The sequence below is a fragment of the Lonchura striata genome, chromosome 2 (genome assembly GCF_050655825.1).
Source record: "Lonchura striata isolate lonStrDom1 chromosome 2, ASM5065582v1, whole genome shotgun sequence".
In the NCBI taxonomy this organism is placed as follows: domain Eukaryota; kingdom Metazoa; phylum Chordata; class Aves; order Passeriformes; family Estrildidae; genus Lonchura; species Lonchura striata.
Genome location: NC_140704.1, coordinates 61,174,693 through 61,190,079, shown reverse-complemented (window position 1 = coordinate 61,190,079; position 15,387 = coordinate 61,174,693). Strand labels below are relative to the sequence as shown.

The window sequence follows — 15,387 nt, the reverse complement described above, 5'->3', positions numbered from 1 at the left end:
TAATACTGGAGGAATCTTTTGAGCTACATGGAGTACCACAAAGACCAAAGAAAGCATGATTTTAAAAGTTGAGGAAAAAAAAAAAAAAGCCAGGACAGATACTGAACAATGGATAAACAGACGCTCCAAAGCAATGATTTTTTTTTTTTTTTTTTTTTCAGAAAACATTTTTTGGCATAAACTTCAGTGCTTCCTTTGACAAATTAATTCTCATTCCAAATTCATGTTGATAAAAGTTGTTTGTAACACTACAGAATCGCATTTTTCTTCTTGACTTTCCTGGCATTGATGGGTCTTTAAAAATTATTATTATTTCCAAGGTAAAAGATAAAATGCAGTTTCTAAAGTCAAATATTATTGAAAGATAATGCCAAGGGGAGGTTATTTTTAAGAGTCTAATTTTTCTTTGGTGTCAGCTGAACATTTCAGAAAATTCATAGCTCCAGACACTGCAGGATGATCCTGGGAAATACAGGAGGATTGGCAGACATAGAAATAGAGCTTAAATCATTATTACCAACCCATATTCCTTCAATTATGCACACTGATTTTGGAACTCAGAGACAGCTAAGAAGCCAATACTCTTACTTGTAGTCACATGATGTTGAAATGGAGATGACTGAATAATTCCCAGGGGGAAAAAAGCATCTCCCACATACTTGGCAAATGCTAGTGATAACATGAAGGCTTTCATACAATGTGTCTCAGAGAATACAGCTCCAGATATAAGAAACTGGTTTGATTAACAAGACATTTATTTTATTGCAAGGGGGTCCTGCTGCAGTAGCAGCATGACTTGGGCTGCAGTCTGGAAGTCAGAAAGTCTGACTTTCAGCCCTGCTTCTGTAACAGATCTGTTGGATGACCTTGGATGCTTATTTCTATCCTTCTAAGCCCCTGCTTCTCCACTCAGTTTCATAACAGCCTGTCTACTTAGACTGTCGTGTCACTGATGTGGCAACTGTCACTCATAGTGCCCATAAATAATCTCTGATACATTTAAACTTTTTGTTGTCTGGGGATATAAGGAGCAAATTCTCATCCTGAGCTGGCTTCTGAAATATCTAACCATCTATGAAGTTACTGCTAACAGAGCAGGGGGATCTTGTAAAGCACAGTTTAAGGCAGGAACAGTGCATCACACAAGCTTTCTTTACAAGTCCCATGCTGGCCCTCACACACTTTGCATCAGTCTGTTGGCAGTCGGTGGCAGCTCAAATACAAGCTAAAGATTTTCATGCTGATTCTCTGGAGTAGCTGCCTGACAAAAAAATCGTAGTGCAAATTTTATGCAGCATTAAGTGCACAAGGTGTTCTCCTTAAGTAAGAAGAGTGGTGTAAATACTGTGTTTAACAAGTCTGATAACTAACAATGGCATGAGAGGCAGTAGTTGTATGCGGATCAGTAAAAGAAAGAGAAAACACTTTCAAAAACCTGCCCAATTTGAGTTTTTTGATAAATTCATGCCTATCCATGTTCCTCTATTTTAACAGACAGTGAATTACTCTACAACTAAAACTGAAGTGCACACACAAGGGAGATTAAAGATACAGATCTTAGATATAGTGCTGGAAGGATGAGGTTTAGGGGCTAGAATATTGTATTGAAAAAGGGACAGCTTAAATCATTAGAAGTGACTAAAACAGAAAAATAAATTTGTCATTTTAGTTAATTTGTCCTATTCACTTGTCCTAGTCCTCTGAATTTTGTTCATTCTTCCATTTTAGTAATGCCATATGAAGTTATGTTTAGGCCCCCAAGCTCTTTAAAAACTCCCACCATCGAGTTACATTTCTGTATTGTACATTTCTATTCTTATAGAATAGTTTTTTTATTAAACCATTATAAAACCCTGCTAAGATATGAGTTGGAAGAAATACATAGGGTAGGTATAAATAGGAGAATGTAGGATTCTTCTATTATGGTCTAAAACATGCAGGAGCAAGAGGCTTTAGGCTATTGCTCCAGATTTAGAATTACCAAACTTGGGTCTACTATGAGTTTCAAAAAGACAGCAGAACATGTTTGATTTGATAAAAGCAGTAATTCCTTTAGTAAACATGTACTTTAAAATGTAGTTATGATAATAAGGGCTATGGCAGCATCAAAGGTCAAGGGAAAATAACCCACTATCTTGTTATCTCCCTGCAAAACAGTCAAGTTTAAAGGCTGAGATTTTCTCTATCATCTTCAACTACACTCCCTATTTAAGATATGAGGTAAACTAGACAGAGTCATAACTAGGTGGGATCATAACTGAAATTAAACCTATCTGCCCACATATCTGCTCTATCACCATTTAGTCCAGGTATGGTGTTAGGGAGACTTCATGTACCAGCATGTCTTCTTAGTTAGCCTTGAAGACAGGGAGCAATTTTAAAACACTCTTTTTTTATTGTCAATAACAAATTAATTTATGTGCATTAGAACCACATCCCATGCATTTTCTTTCCCACAAGGTCATATTATAAAGACTCATTTTAATTTATCTCAAGAATTTAATTTGTAAATGTCAAATAAGACTTAAAAGTACCTGCCTACATAGTATTTGAAAAAATACTGTGTAGTACCCCTTACATACTGTACAATTCATGTCTAACTTCTGTTTTCAATATAAACAATTTAGCAATTTCTTTAACTCAGGAGAGTTAAAAAAACATTTTCAGCAAACACAGAAGGACCAAACACCAAGAATTACATCAGGTTGTCCATACAAGTGGAAAAATAAAGATACTGAACCCCTTAAAATGCTCTTTACATGCGAGGTTTCCGTTCAAGGTAACAGAAATGTGCCTCTCCCACGCAAGGGCCCTTGTTTGGAATTCTCATGCCACACTCAGTGCTGGAAAGTCACTTTTACTGCACCGTGACTTCTGTTAAACGTGTCCACAAGACATTGCACAAGGATGCCAGAAGAGAAAGGTCACAGGGACAGTCTGAATGTCTCTCCACAGACCTCCGTGTATATTACAAATTGGTTGGGTAGGTAATCTGTAACAAGATACCTCTGAATGATCATGACCAAAAGAATTCTTTGCTAAGTTGTGCACCCAGGGTCAAAAAGAAGTTTTTAAGGGAAGATAGACAAGATGCAACACCTTTTACACAGAAATAAATATATATGCCTTTGCTGTACTGAAACTTATCTGATTTTCAGATGCTTTAACAGTCATGTATTCCAAAGGTTACAATAAGACTAACCACACTATTCATATGATCTAAATAAAAATCAATCAGAATTAACAGGGAGAGGACAAAGTGAATTGTATGTAAACGAACACCAGAAAAATAAAGAAGATATCTAGAAGATGCCAGAGATTTTTGAAATTTTAGATCCTGGACCAAATGGTGTGTTGGAGCTTTGCAAAGTAATCAGCACTCATGAAATGGCTGAGATCCAGCAGGCTGAGGGTTCAGAGACATGCCTCTCCCCCCAGACCTCAGCATATAGCCACGTAAAGAGGACACGGGACACTAGACAGAGAGTCAGCAATTTCATTTCCACATTGGAGATGTCTCTGCACAGATGCCACTGACTGAGAGCATGACCTTAGCACAGTCTTCATCCATGTCTCTACCTGTTTCACATTTCACTTCTCCCTTACCCAGCTGTTCACACAATGAATTCTGTGGAGTGGATCTGACCTCTACTAAGCCTCACAAAGTCCTAGTTAGGGACTGCTTGCTCATAACAACATAATGAACATAATGAAGTTATTACCAAAGGCCCTTCACAACCTGCTGAACACAGGGTCACCAACAGTCCAGCTACCTCCCACTGGCAGTAGTGTTCTGCTCTAGTATCACACACAGAAACAAAATGCATTTGCTGCTAGTTACTTGCTATAACTCTAAACCTTTTTTCTCAGTTAGCACTTCTTTGGGGAACAAGTATCATGATCAAAGGTAGTACTGTCCCCTTAAAGTCTCTTGGGAAGCCAAACTCATCTTTTCACCAGAACTGCAGAAAAATGAGCAAGACTCATAGAGCTCTCTTGATCTAATTCCTGTTTTTCCTCATTTTGGGAGTTGAAGGAAGAACCATTGTGAAATATGAATACTGGTGAAGATCACCAGGCTTTCTCACCACAGCAGTCCAAACCTTCACAGGACTGATAGCCACGGGACATATATCAGCATGCACAGGGACAAGGGAGCTCAAGGAACTGCTTTCTTGCAGTTGACAACAATGCTTATCTGGAAAGGAAGAAGTATGAAATGGAATGGACATGCTATGGGGTCCTGAGATGACAACAATCTTGGCTTCAGGCAGCTGTTGCCTCATTTCCTCCCAAAGCTAAGGATTCCAATTACCCAGGAAACCCTGCATGAGCACAGTTCTGCTGCCAGTTCCTGGAAAGGACGCTTGCCCTGCCCTTGAAATACTTGTGAGTCCATGCCACCTTTCTACCTATGAGGACTTAAGAGATAGCCTGGGAAACTTGCACTTCATGAAGGACCTTATAACTCAAAAGAACAAATGTAATATATGCAGAGCAATAAAAAAAAAAATAAAAAAAATAAAAAGGAGGGGATGGGAGAAAGTCTAACTCTGAATTTCAAAAGTTGGTTGATGATGTGCAAGAAAACTGGCAAAGAGCTCTGATTTATGCCAGATTCAGGAAAAAAATACTTTAGTGCTAATAAGGACTAGAAAACAATCTCTGGTAGTCTTAATACAGGATATTTTAAAGCCTGTTTTCATCACAGTGCAATGGATACAATTCTTTTGCTACCAAATACCATGTGTTATGTTGGCCTTAAGTCTTAAAAACTGAAAAATAGATTGATTGTAGCAAAACAATAGAAGTGTAATAAAAATGGAAGGAAATTAACAAGAACAACAGATTTGATTTTTCTATTTGCCAGGTGATTTCTCTGTGAATCTTATAAATCTCGCGTGCTGATATGTGTAGCAATATCTCAATTATTCTCCTTATCACTAATGTTTGAAGTCCTTACACTATGTGTGAAGAATTCTGCTATAAAGTCACACAATAGGTCACGACTCTTTTGGCTGATAAGAAGAATATGCAAGTGTAAGGTTGCAGACTTTTCAGACTTCAAACCTTTGTCATGAAAACAATTGAGATTCTGCAAGTGGCTGTCTTCAAAGAAAGAAAGAAAAATGTCTTTTGTAGCAAACTAATTGAAATCCTAAACATTTTGTCAATCTACATCCTTGAAGATACTTTAGAAAAAAGTGTCTTCTTTTTTGCCTTTCTAAACTCACCTATTCCTTTTGTTTAAGTAATGTTTCCTGTTAGGAATTCTAAAAATTCTTGAGCTACCACATGATGGGTCATCCCTGCATTGCTTTCCGGGAAACCACAGCAAACATGCATACTATCTTTGCAACGTGATGTAATAACCAGTGATGCTAATAGCTAACGCTACATTCACTTGACAACAACAGGAAAATAAGGGGCTTACTAGCAAGCAAGAAGGGCTGGCAACCTTGCTCCCACCATGGCCACGGACGGTAACCTTGCACTCCCCTGTACTGCACCCAGTAGAGGTCACTAGAGGATGTTTTAATGGCAAGACAAAGCCCTCCGACTGCAAGGGAAGAAGAGATGCACCTTGCTGAAAAGCACATCACCTGCCTAGGATTTACTGCCGACCAGACCTCGATACTGCCAGTATGAAAGAGAGAAATAAATGCCGCTCCAGGAGAAAACAAATAGGTTTAACTGGTTACATTAGAACACAAGCAGCATTCATCCAGTTAAACAATACTGAGACTGAGCAGTGAAATGTATCTAATTTATTAAAAGTATATCTACTACCTGTGCATTTCCAGGTGCAGGGATCCCTTTCTTTCTTCCACAGCTTAACACAGTCCACAAGGTGTGCCAGAGATATGAAGCCAAAAGGCAGAAATTACCTAAAATCCAGGCAGCATTTCTTTGCAGGATTAGATCCATCCCTTTAATTTTAATCATTTGATTAACTTGGTTCTCCTGCTCTAGCAGATGCAATTTGGCAGGCACCCTCAAAATCCTCCCCAGCTCTGTAAGTACCACCTAGCTAGACAAGGTTCGGACACGCCGCAGGATCCCATCTCACACTTCAACGCATTCCCTGAACCTATAAGGAAAAGAAGTGATGGATCACTGACAAGCATGGAACAGGTGCAGGGATCTACATGGGATGTGTATTGCACGCACTTGAAGGCAATTACTCTGACATTCCAGAACTTCTCCAATGAAAGCAAACTCTTAGCACAATCCATTTGCAGTTAACATTTCAGGCAATTGAGAATCTTTTTTTTTCCCCCTTTTAATAGGCAAGAAATGGAAAAAAAAAATTCAAGGCAATAACCTAATATGTTAGGGTGCATGTGAATAGAAAGGTCAGTTTGAAATGCCATAGTTTTACTGTCTTCAGTGCCCTCTGTTCCTGAGATTGCAGTGTAATTCCATGACTCCATATCCAAACCAACACTGTGCAGAAAGGGAGTCCTAGCTGTCTGCCCTTTCATATCCAGTATCTGCTCACCTGCCAACCATCAATTTCCTGACCCAAAGGATGGAAGGTGCCAAATAATTTCAACAACATGGATGTGAAACACTCAATATTATCATGAAAGTATCTTCTTTCCCCTAAAATTCCCAGAAGCAGATATACTGCTTTATTTGAATTTTCCCAAGCAATTCAAGGTGATAAAAATTCTGCATGGAAAATATTTGCATTTTATGCCCAGAGAGATTTATTTCTAGAGACTAAAAAATTAAAATCTGAGGAACAAAGCATGCTGTGGCTTATTGTCTAATAAATAAAGATATAAGGATATATGTAAGGATTGTGAAGAACCATTACATAAGGTCTCAGATAAATATTTATGGAAGGAATCCTTATATACAAGGATTATACATATTCCATGCAACTGCTGCCCATAATTACAGTGCACCAAGAGTCATTGAAGAAGAAGAAATGGTGTCATTTCTTCTCTGCTCAGGTATTTACCTAATCAAAGGTGAATAAGCAAAACACATGAACACCAAAAATCTCAAGTGCTAAAAATTCATAAATCAACTTACAAATATCATGACATCATTTGGAAAAAAAAGTTGTGAGATTAAAAAACAATAATGACTGTTGCCCTTTCTTCAGTTAGCTTCTGACTTCTGTGACTCCAGAGCGCTTTCAAGCCACTTTTGAGTTTGTACATAGCTGTTATGTTGGTCAGTGTAGGGATAGGGATTTTTCAGTTAGGAAATGCTGATATTCCCTTCTTTCTTTCTAAGACAGGAAAATATTCTCACAAGAATGGGAGCTGGGAGCATTAGGTAAAACAAAGCTACCTGAACTCACAGAATCACAGAGACATTGCCACGAGACAAGAGAGCACCATGAACTTGGGACGTGAAGAGGGCACCACAAAAAGGATATTCCGTAAAGCTGCGCCAGGCTGAGGCTGGCAGCGCGGTATCTCATGACAGCATTCCAAGCAAGCTGAAAAGGTGCTTGGTAAAACAAAATGGACCCAAACTTGGCTGAAGTCCATTTCCAATTTCCTGACCATACCAAGGCAAGCTTTAGACATGGTGCTTCAATTTCAAGGTTAAAGAAAGCCTTGAGGGTTTAAGAAGCTTTTCTCCAAATGTACTGAGTCTCTTACAGGGTTTTGTTAAAAAACCCATTATTGACTAAAACTGTAAAACCAGAAATAGGTTTCTGTCAAAATATATAGCTCAATATCAGTGTTAGGGACCAGAAGAGAGTTATTAGGAGTTCATTGTGTGACAGTGATCATTTTTTCTCTGAACAAAATATTGCCGTGACCCTGGCCTCCCTTGGAAAAAGGAACTTGTAAAAGTATTGGTACCACCACAGTAATTTCTAGCACAGAACCTCCAAAAAAGTAACTGCTAGATAAATGGTGGTGGAGAAGAAGGTGACAGAAGGTTCAAAGGATACAGGGAATTAGAGAACAATTAGCTATCCCCAGACCTAGTTTAACTGAACATCAAATATCAAGGGTATCCAACAGCTCTAGATGAACTAAGTATTTATAAATTAGTCCTTAAACTGTTTTCAGAATATCAGCAAAAGGATAGCTTTTCATAGAAAATGCTGTAAAATTATCTTCTTCAGGGTCAGTGACTTGTGTTTAAACTCCAGTTCTATGATTCGCAAGTGCAACTTGTTTGTTTCATAATAGTGATGTTCACAACTATAGAAGCTCCCAGGCTCCTCTTTACCCAGTCAACTCACCCACATTGGATAATAATTTCATGGCCACTTTTTGCAGATAGCAATTCAAGATCAAACAACTTGAATTGCATTCTGACACCAAATGTTACCCAAGTAAGAGCCAGAGGGAAGAGACAGCAGGTTTGTGACCAACAGCACACAGCTTGACTGGGTCATTAAATGCAGTCCAGATGTAAAACAGTGAGTTCATTGGGATCTAATGCAGCCGGGTCAATTGTGTGGCAGTTTCACAATCAATTTACATTTGCATAAGCTGGTGCTGTTGTCAAAAGGAATTATTTCATCTTCTCACACCTGCTTGTCCCTACCCTATGCCACCCCCTCCCTTGGACCAGCACCTGCAGATATCTCGGTGTGTCTGTTCAGTGCAAAGGGTCAAGGACAGGTATGGATTTTTAGTCTTCTTTTAATTTGGTCCTGACACATGAAAACAAAATGTCTCTTATTTGCTAACGTCTAGCCTGAAGCAAAACTTCATGTTCGCTGAAGATAGAACCTTGACAAGATGCAAAGACACATGCTGCCAACAGTACAAATGAGGGACAAGAGGGCATTCTGAACAAAGCACACATAAAATACGTACGGAGCAGTTCTGTCACTAGCTGTTTTGCCATCCTGTCCAAGAGGGAAGTGGTCGATGGAGAGCTGGAGTGGCAAAGGGTGCCATCTAGGGGGCACCGACAGCAGAACTGCCCGACAGCACCAACCACTCATCGTTGTTGGTCAACGATTGAGGGGTTTGCTTTCCATTGACGTCTTCTATAGCTATGAAATTATTATTATTATTATTATTATTATTATTATTATTATTATTACTACTACTATTACTACTACTATTACTACTACTATTACTACTACTACTATTACTACTACTACTATTACTACTACTACCACTACTACATTGTGTTTGGGTTTGATCATTTTTTACAAAAATATACTGTACCAAAAGACAAAAATTGTGTTTGCTTATTTTATTTAAAAAAAAAAAAATCAAGAGAAATAGTTGTTTGAGGAAGTGGATAATTTTCTTCTTTAATTATAATTAGGTAGTCTCAGACAAGTACAGGCTTGACCACTGCCCTCTATTCAGTTGCTGGAGCTCCAACACACTCCCATTTAAGTGAATGGATGCTTTGTCATTCCTTTCATCTTCACCCACAGAAATTACAAGGACATATATCTGGGCCAGGTTTACCATATTTCCTGCCAACACACTCTTCATCCTTTCCTGATCAGAATAATAAAACTGCTCATCAGACAGGCAGACTATGCTAAAACCTTCTAAGGGTAGGTCTTGGTTTTCTTTTTATCAATATTAAAAGACAATTAGGGCCCAATATTTTATCCCATTGAGAAATTCCTAAAAAAAAAAAAAAAAAACCACACACACCCAATAAAACCCAAAACTCAAAACAAACAAACCAACAAGCTGTGTGACAGTGACATTTTAAAAGCTTAGGAGAACTATAACTAATGTTTACATATCTGTAAGGCTCACTCTGGTGAGGTATATTACTAGAGTTCAGTTAGATTGCCTTTCATCTTTGAAGTTTAGTTCCCAGGAGACTGACAAGCTAAAATGGGAATACAAAGCTATTTCTCCAGCTGGCAACTAGCCACCAGCTGTTCATCTAAATGTATTCCTTTCTTCTCTACTGCACCACCACAACCCCCCTACCCTTTCTTACAGCACTTTTAGGAAAGTGCCTGCTCCAACCATCAGGCTAAAGAGGCAAACATTAAGAGAATGAATTAAGAGACTCTGCAGCACAAACCTTCAGTGAATATGAAATTCAGCATCAAGCTAAGATACATTGACACAGGCAAAGCAGCTCTCAGACCTTTTGCTGATCTTTAGGATCACTGGAAGAACTATGAGGCAGAAACAGCAGTTTCTGCTGTCTTACTTGTGCAATTTTTTTTTCATAGTGGAAGTATACTCTCTTAAAAAAACCAATAACATCTTCCAAAGGCCAAACACCCAGTTTTTGGGTCTTTTTTAGTTCTAATTTTCACTATAACACTAAATGAAACTCTTTAAAATGAACACATCCTACTTATATGAGATGTGATTTGTTTGTTTCAATATAAAGTTATCTTTCTATGTCTACAAAGCAAAAAATTGTAGTACCTTCCTGACGACTGGAATAATTTTGAACAAAAGTGACTCAACAGAATAAGGACTTTCAAAAATTCAATTTCTTGATTTGATAATACTAATGGAAACACCATGAAATTTACTTTACACCAATGCTCTAGGGTATTCTCTGAGCATAAAAATATTCAGAATACTTGAAAAACAGCTCTGCCATATCAGCACAATCAGCATACAGTCACAGAACAAATTTTTCAAGTCTTTTTACAAACTGGTATGTAAAATTAATCTCTCATTCTCCTACTGCAAGTGGATTTTCTCAGTTCTTATCTAAATGATGCATCAGTAAAAATACTGCTTCCTTTAGATTCTTGCATAGAAAAAACCCATAATACAAGGAAATGTGCTGTTATTTCTAAACATACTTTGGCTGATCACAGAGCCATTTTCCTACCAGAGACCCCATATCAAGATGCCTAATACCATTCCTACTGGAGACAGGTGGAGAACAGAGCTACACTGATAACACTCAGCCCTGCAAGTGTGGCATGCAGCATGTAACCACAAAGCTGCCTCAGTTCCTCTGGGAAATCTGCTCTTTCCATGGGATTCCTTCAGTCTCCACTAACTCCAAAGCTGTTAGACAGGACAGATGCTTTCAAAACATGAATCCAACAAAAACCATTTTTACCTTCTGATTTTGAAGGGTGGTAGTACCACACAACCCTTTTACAATGTCTGAATATTAAGTCCAGTAGTAATTAAACCCCAGAAAAACAACACATGCTTGCTTCTATGAACACAAAAAATTAAAATATGCTAACCAGTCTGTAAGAACCTAAAGATCACAATTGCCTGTCCCAAATACTGTTAGGGCCACAGAAGGACTTTGCCACAAGATAAGCACAGAATGGAGGAACAGTGTGGTGCTAACTCCAGACCTGGTGGAAGCGAGATCTGGTTAGCACATACTTGGTAATTCATCTAGACAAAAATTCCCAATGTGGTAAAATGCATAAAGAAGCAACTGCTTGTGTGTATATCACCAAAGATCACTCCAAAGCCCTGGTATCTGCCACCACCAAAGCCCTGCCCCAAATTGTTAAGCTACTGTGATAACAACTTGAAATAAGATAACGATGTTACTATTGTTCGAGTGTTATCTCAGTCTGAGGAGAAGGTTAAGAAAGCCAGGGGAGAAGAATGTATCAGTGAAAATGGACACAAAGAATGCAGAATTTATGGACCACAAGGAAAGCTTACTCAGCAACTGTGCTGAAATCAGCTTTGACTGGGTAAAAATTAATTCTGGCAGGGGGAGATTGAAACCACCTACAACTCAAGAAACCCACCGACCCAAATGACAAGACTCAGCATGTGCACTAATTAGTATTAGAAGTGAGGCAATCATTTAACCAATAGACTAAGAGAACTTTGCAGCCAATGAACATTAATTCCTTTCTTTGCTAAGATACATAAATAGTGAAAAGTTTTGAATGATCTCAGGACATTCACCACTGAGAAGACATGTGTGAAAAAGGAACAATGGAATGTCATTTGATCCACAGGTGGTGACTAGCTTCTACTCAATTTCTCTCTCTCCCCACTTCTCTTTTCCATTTCTATATCTCTACCTCAAATTCATTATTAAATAAAATTCATACTATTGACTTTGCCATATGGTCTCATTTGCACCATAATTTGGGCAGAGGCATCTCTCAATAATCAGATCTTAACACAGCTGCAATACATTTTCACAGACGAGAATGAAAAATTCAAGTCTACTGGGAAATACACAAAGTAAACTCCTTAACTAGCTGAAAAAAAGAAAGAGGCAGTGCTTTTGGGAAAACAAAATTAATTATGCAGTTGTTGGTTAGTTACCTTTTTCTCTTCTGTTCCAGGATCTGATTCACTGAATTTTTGTTCCTGAAAGCTTCTAGTCATCTTCATTTTCTCCACACTTTGAAAAAAGGCAGTTTTTTCTAGTCTGCTTGTGCTGAATTGTGTATTTATTTCTTCCAGCCTGTTAATCTTAAGTAGCTTCATACTATGTCCAGTTAATTTGCTGTCTGTTCTTCTCTCCACCTTAGATTCATAAACCAGTGAACACTCGTAACTTCTGATTTCTCCTCTTTCTTGGCTGTTCAAAAGAAAGATAAATAAAAGGTCTTAGTGATATTCATGCACTTTGACTTACAAAATTACCGTGTTGCAACACTTTATATTTCAGCTCTCTCTCCTTATACTTGCCGAACAAGAGTATACAGCACTGCCTGTTCACAGAAACTGTTCTGCACTGAACAACAGATAATTCAAGACTACAAGACCAATATAATTGAATTCATTCATAGAAACTATTTAGCTCAGCAAAATCAATACCTACTGCTGTTGCTGCACACCTTGTTTATGGAGCACTCCTCGCTTTTTAGCCATCTCAGTGGTTCCCTTGCTGCTCAACATGTTCTCTTTCCTGCTACAGTTCCAGCAAGTTGATATGCAAGGACCCTGCTATTAAGTCCAGAAATATTTTAGATAATAAACAAAGTAGTACAGGCATGAATACAGGCCTTTTCTGTCTCTTCCCACCATCCTGTACCACAAAAATAGGTAGTTGCCAAAATGGTGGCAATTTCTGGCCCTCTGTTGAAGGCTGCAGAAGAGCACAGTCCTCAGCTGGGTTCTTCTCCTCTGCAGGCCCTTCTGATATGCCTGGCAAGTACAGGATGTAGGATCACCGAGGCTTGTCTAACAGTAAGATTGGTTGGAAGGCCACTGCAAGTCAAGCCTTCTCTTTAGAAGGCTTTTATTCCACAGCAAGGTTGTAGGTTCCCACCTCAAGTAATCACTTGGCTACATTTGGAATATATGTCCTTCTGAAAGACTAATTTTTTAAAAAGACTATTTTAAAATTTCACTTAGCATCTCTTTCTACATCAAGGAAATAGAGGACCAAAATATTTCTATAGCTGTTATTGCAGCCCTTCCTTCACTGTACTGGAAACCCAGCTACAAAAGAACAGTGCTAATGCCTTAGCTCTAGAAAGATGAATCTGTTAAATCTCATTACACAGCTCATAGTTTCAATTTCACTTGCATAAACACCATAAATTATATGGTGTAATTAAGGACTTATATACAACCTTACAGTCACTGGCAGCACAGAGAAACAGCTTTCAGTGTACAACCAAAGACCCAATTAAATCAGTTATTTTTACCCAAACACCTTCCAACAGAAAATGTTCCTCAGTGTTTTGACCCCACATCTGTGCATGTGCAGCAGATCAAATGTGTACCTATACCAAGTAACTGCTCTGCCCAGAGGTAGCCCTCCAAGCTTCCCACATGTGAAAGATGCCACGTGCTATCCCATGTAACACAATAGATGGTTGGATAGTGGTGACATTTAAAGATGATGGACAGCAAAAAACCATGTAAGCTTGTAGCTTTCAAATGAGCCTTCCAGAGATGTTCCTGCTACCATGTTGCTGTAGACTGTGCTGTTAAAAGGGAGATGCAGGCACACCATCGTGGGCTTGTAAGGCATTGATCATCTGAAGAATTCATGCAGCCATTATGTAAAAATGTCCAGTGTGCTGCACCTAGCATCTCTCACCAACTTCCATAGCTCTGACGTCCCTCCATTTCCATTGCCATCAGCTTAAAGAACACTTCATGAGATTTTCTTCCCTCATTTCTCAAAAGTAGGTTTGTGGATTTTCTCAAAGGCTCTGACAATTGCAGGTGAAATACCCAACAGCTCATTCTGACCTTCAAGCCATTATTCTGCAGATTGTTTTATCTACTCCACAGCAAGGGATGGTAAGACGTAATCAAAAGCTGTCCGAAAAAAAATGGGACATGTTTCCAGATGCCCTGCTGCTACCTCCATGTCTGCAGCTACTCAAATTCTACGGTGATTTAGAGTGGCCTGGCTGTGAAGACCTTGTGGTCTGACAGGACTGCAACCAAGGACAGCTGATTCAGGCTCTTCAAAGAGCACATCATTCTCTATGCTTTGATCACCAAATGTGGCCATCTATCGAGTGAGAATGACACGTCCTAACTAAAGGACATGTTTCTTCAAGCTAACCAGTGAATTACTTATCTGGGAAAATATTAATGGGCTGGCAAGCTCAAATGTCTTACTGGGCTCTGTTACCAAGCAGAGACTAGGACTGAGTCCAAACATCATTGTGCTCTCCACCATTATTATCTTAATACATCCCTGAAACTAAAAGCTGAACAGTGGATGTGAAATTTGTTTGCAAGTGCCTCCTCCGAAGTCCCAGAGAAGAAAATCTCACCCTGGTCATGTGCCACTGAGCAATGGGAAACTATGACCTTCACATAGTGTGAAGCTCCATTTTCCCCCAGAGGGTGAAAACCTTCCCTCAATCATTTATATTTCCCAGCTCTTGCCTGGGACATACTTTCCTCTACTTTCTGGGTCACCTTCAGCACGCCAATCACTCACTTCAAGCAAAATATCTTGATTCATGAACCACATCTTCACTTACACACTCGGAGACCACACATGTCAGAAAAGCACTGCTTAGCTATAAGCACAGGCAGTGCATACCTGTCGTCCTCATGCTTTTTCTATCCTATAGCAGCAAATCAATATATTTGCATTATAAAAATATAAACAATGTAGTAATTATTTCTAAAACTGATCAGGAATAGAAATGGGCAGGCAAATAGGCATTAGCTGAAAAGTAGAACCCACAAACACCTCATTTCACTTCCAACATCTGAGTTTAGACTGTAATCCCTTCAGTAAGGACTAGGTTTACATGATGAGCTGTAAAGCACTTTGCTTCAAACTCAGTTCTTTGGTATCCATCATCAGTTAAAAAAAAAAAATATTTCTGACCTGTTGGCCACTTTCTAACCAACCATTTTCAAATTTTAAGCCTGGGGGTACTGTTAGGCAGTAGCCAGACTTGTTTACCTCCTAATACGGCTGACATTAGACTGACCTGAATTTTACAAGCTGGGAACTATTATGTCACGGTGTATAATTAAACCTAAACATATACTTTAAGAAAGAAAACAAGATGTAATGTGG

At 38.7% G+C, this 15,387-nt stretch overlaps 1 protein-coding gene across 2 annotated transcripts in view; it reads right to left on the bottom strand.

Moving 5' to 3' along the window:
- The window catches only part of MYLK4 (myosin light chain kinase family member 4), an 80,362-nt gene that overhangs the window by 54,371 nt on the left and 10,604 nt on the right, over nt 1-15,387 (bottom strand). For both annotated transcript variants that reach the window (XM_085573437.1, XM_085573438.1), the window contains exon 2: nt 12,201-12,459. In XM_085573437.1, coding sequence (XP_085429563.1) covers nt 12,201-12,459 — 259 coding nt within the window. The remainder of the gene's footprint in view (nt 1-12,200; nt 12,460-15,387) is intronic.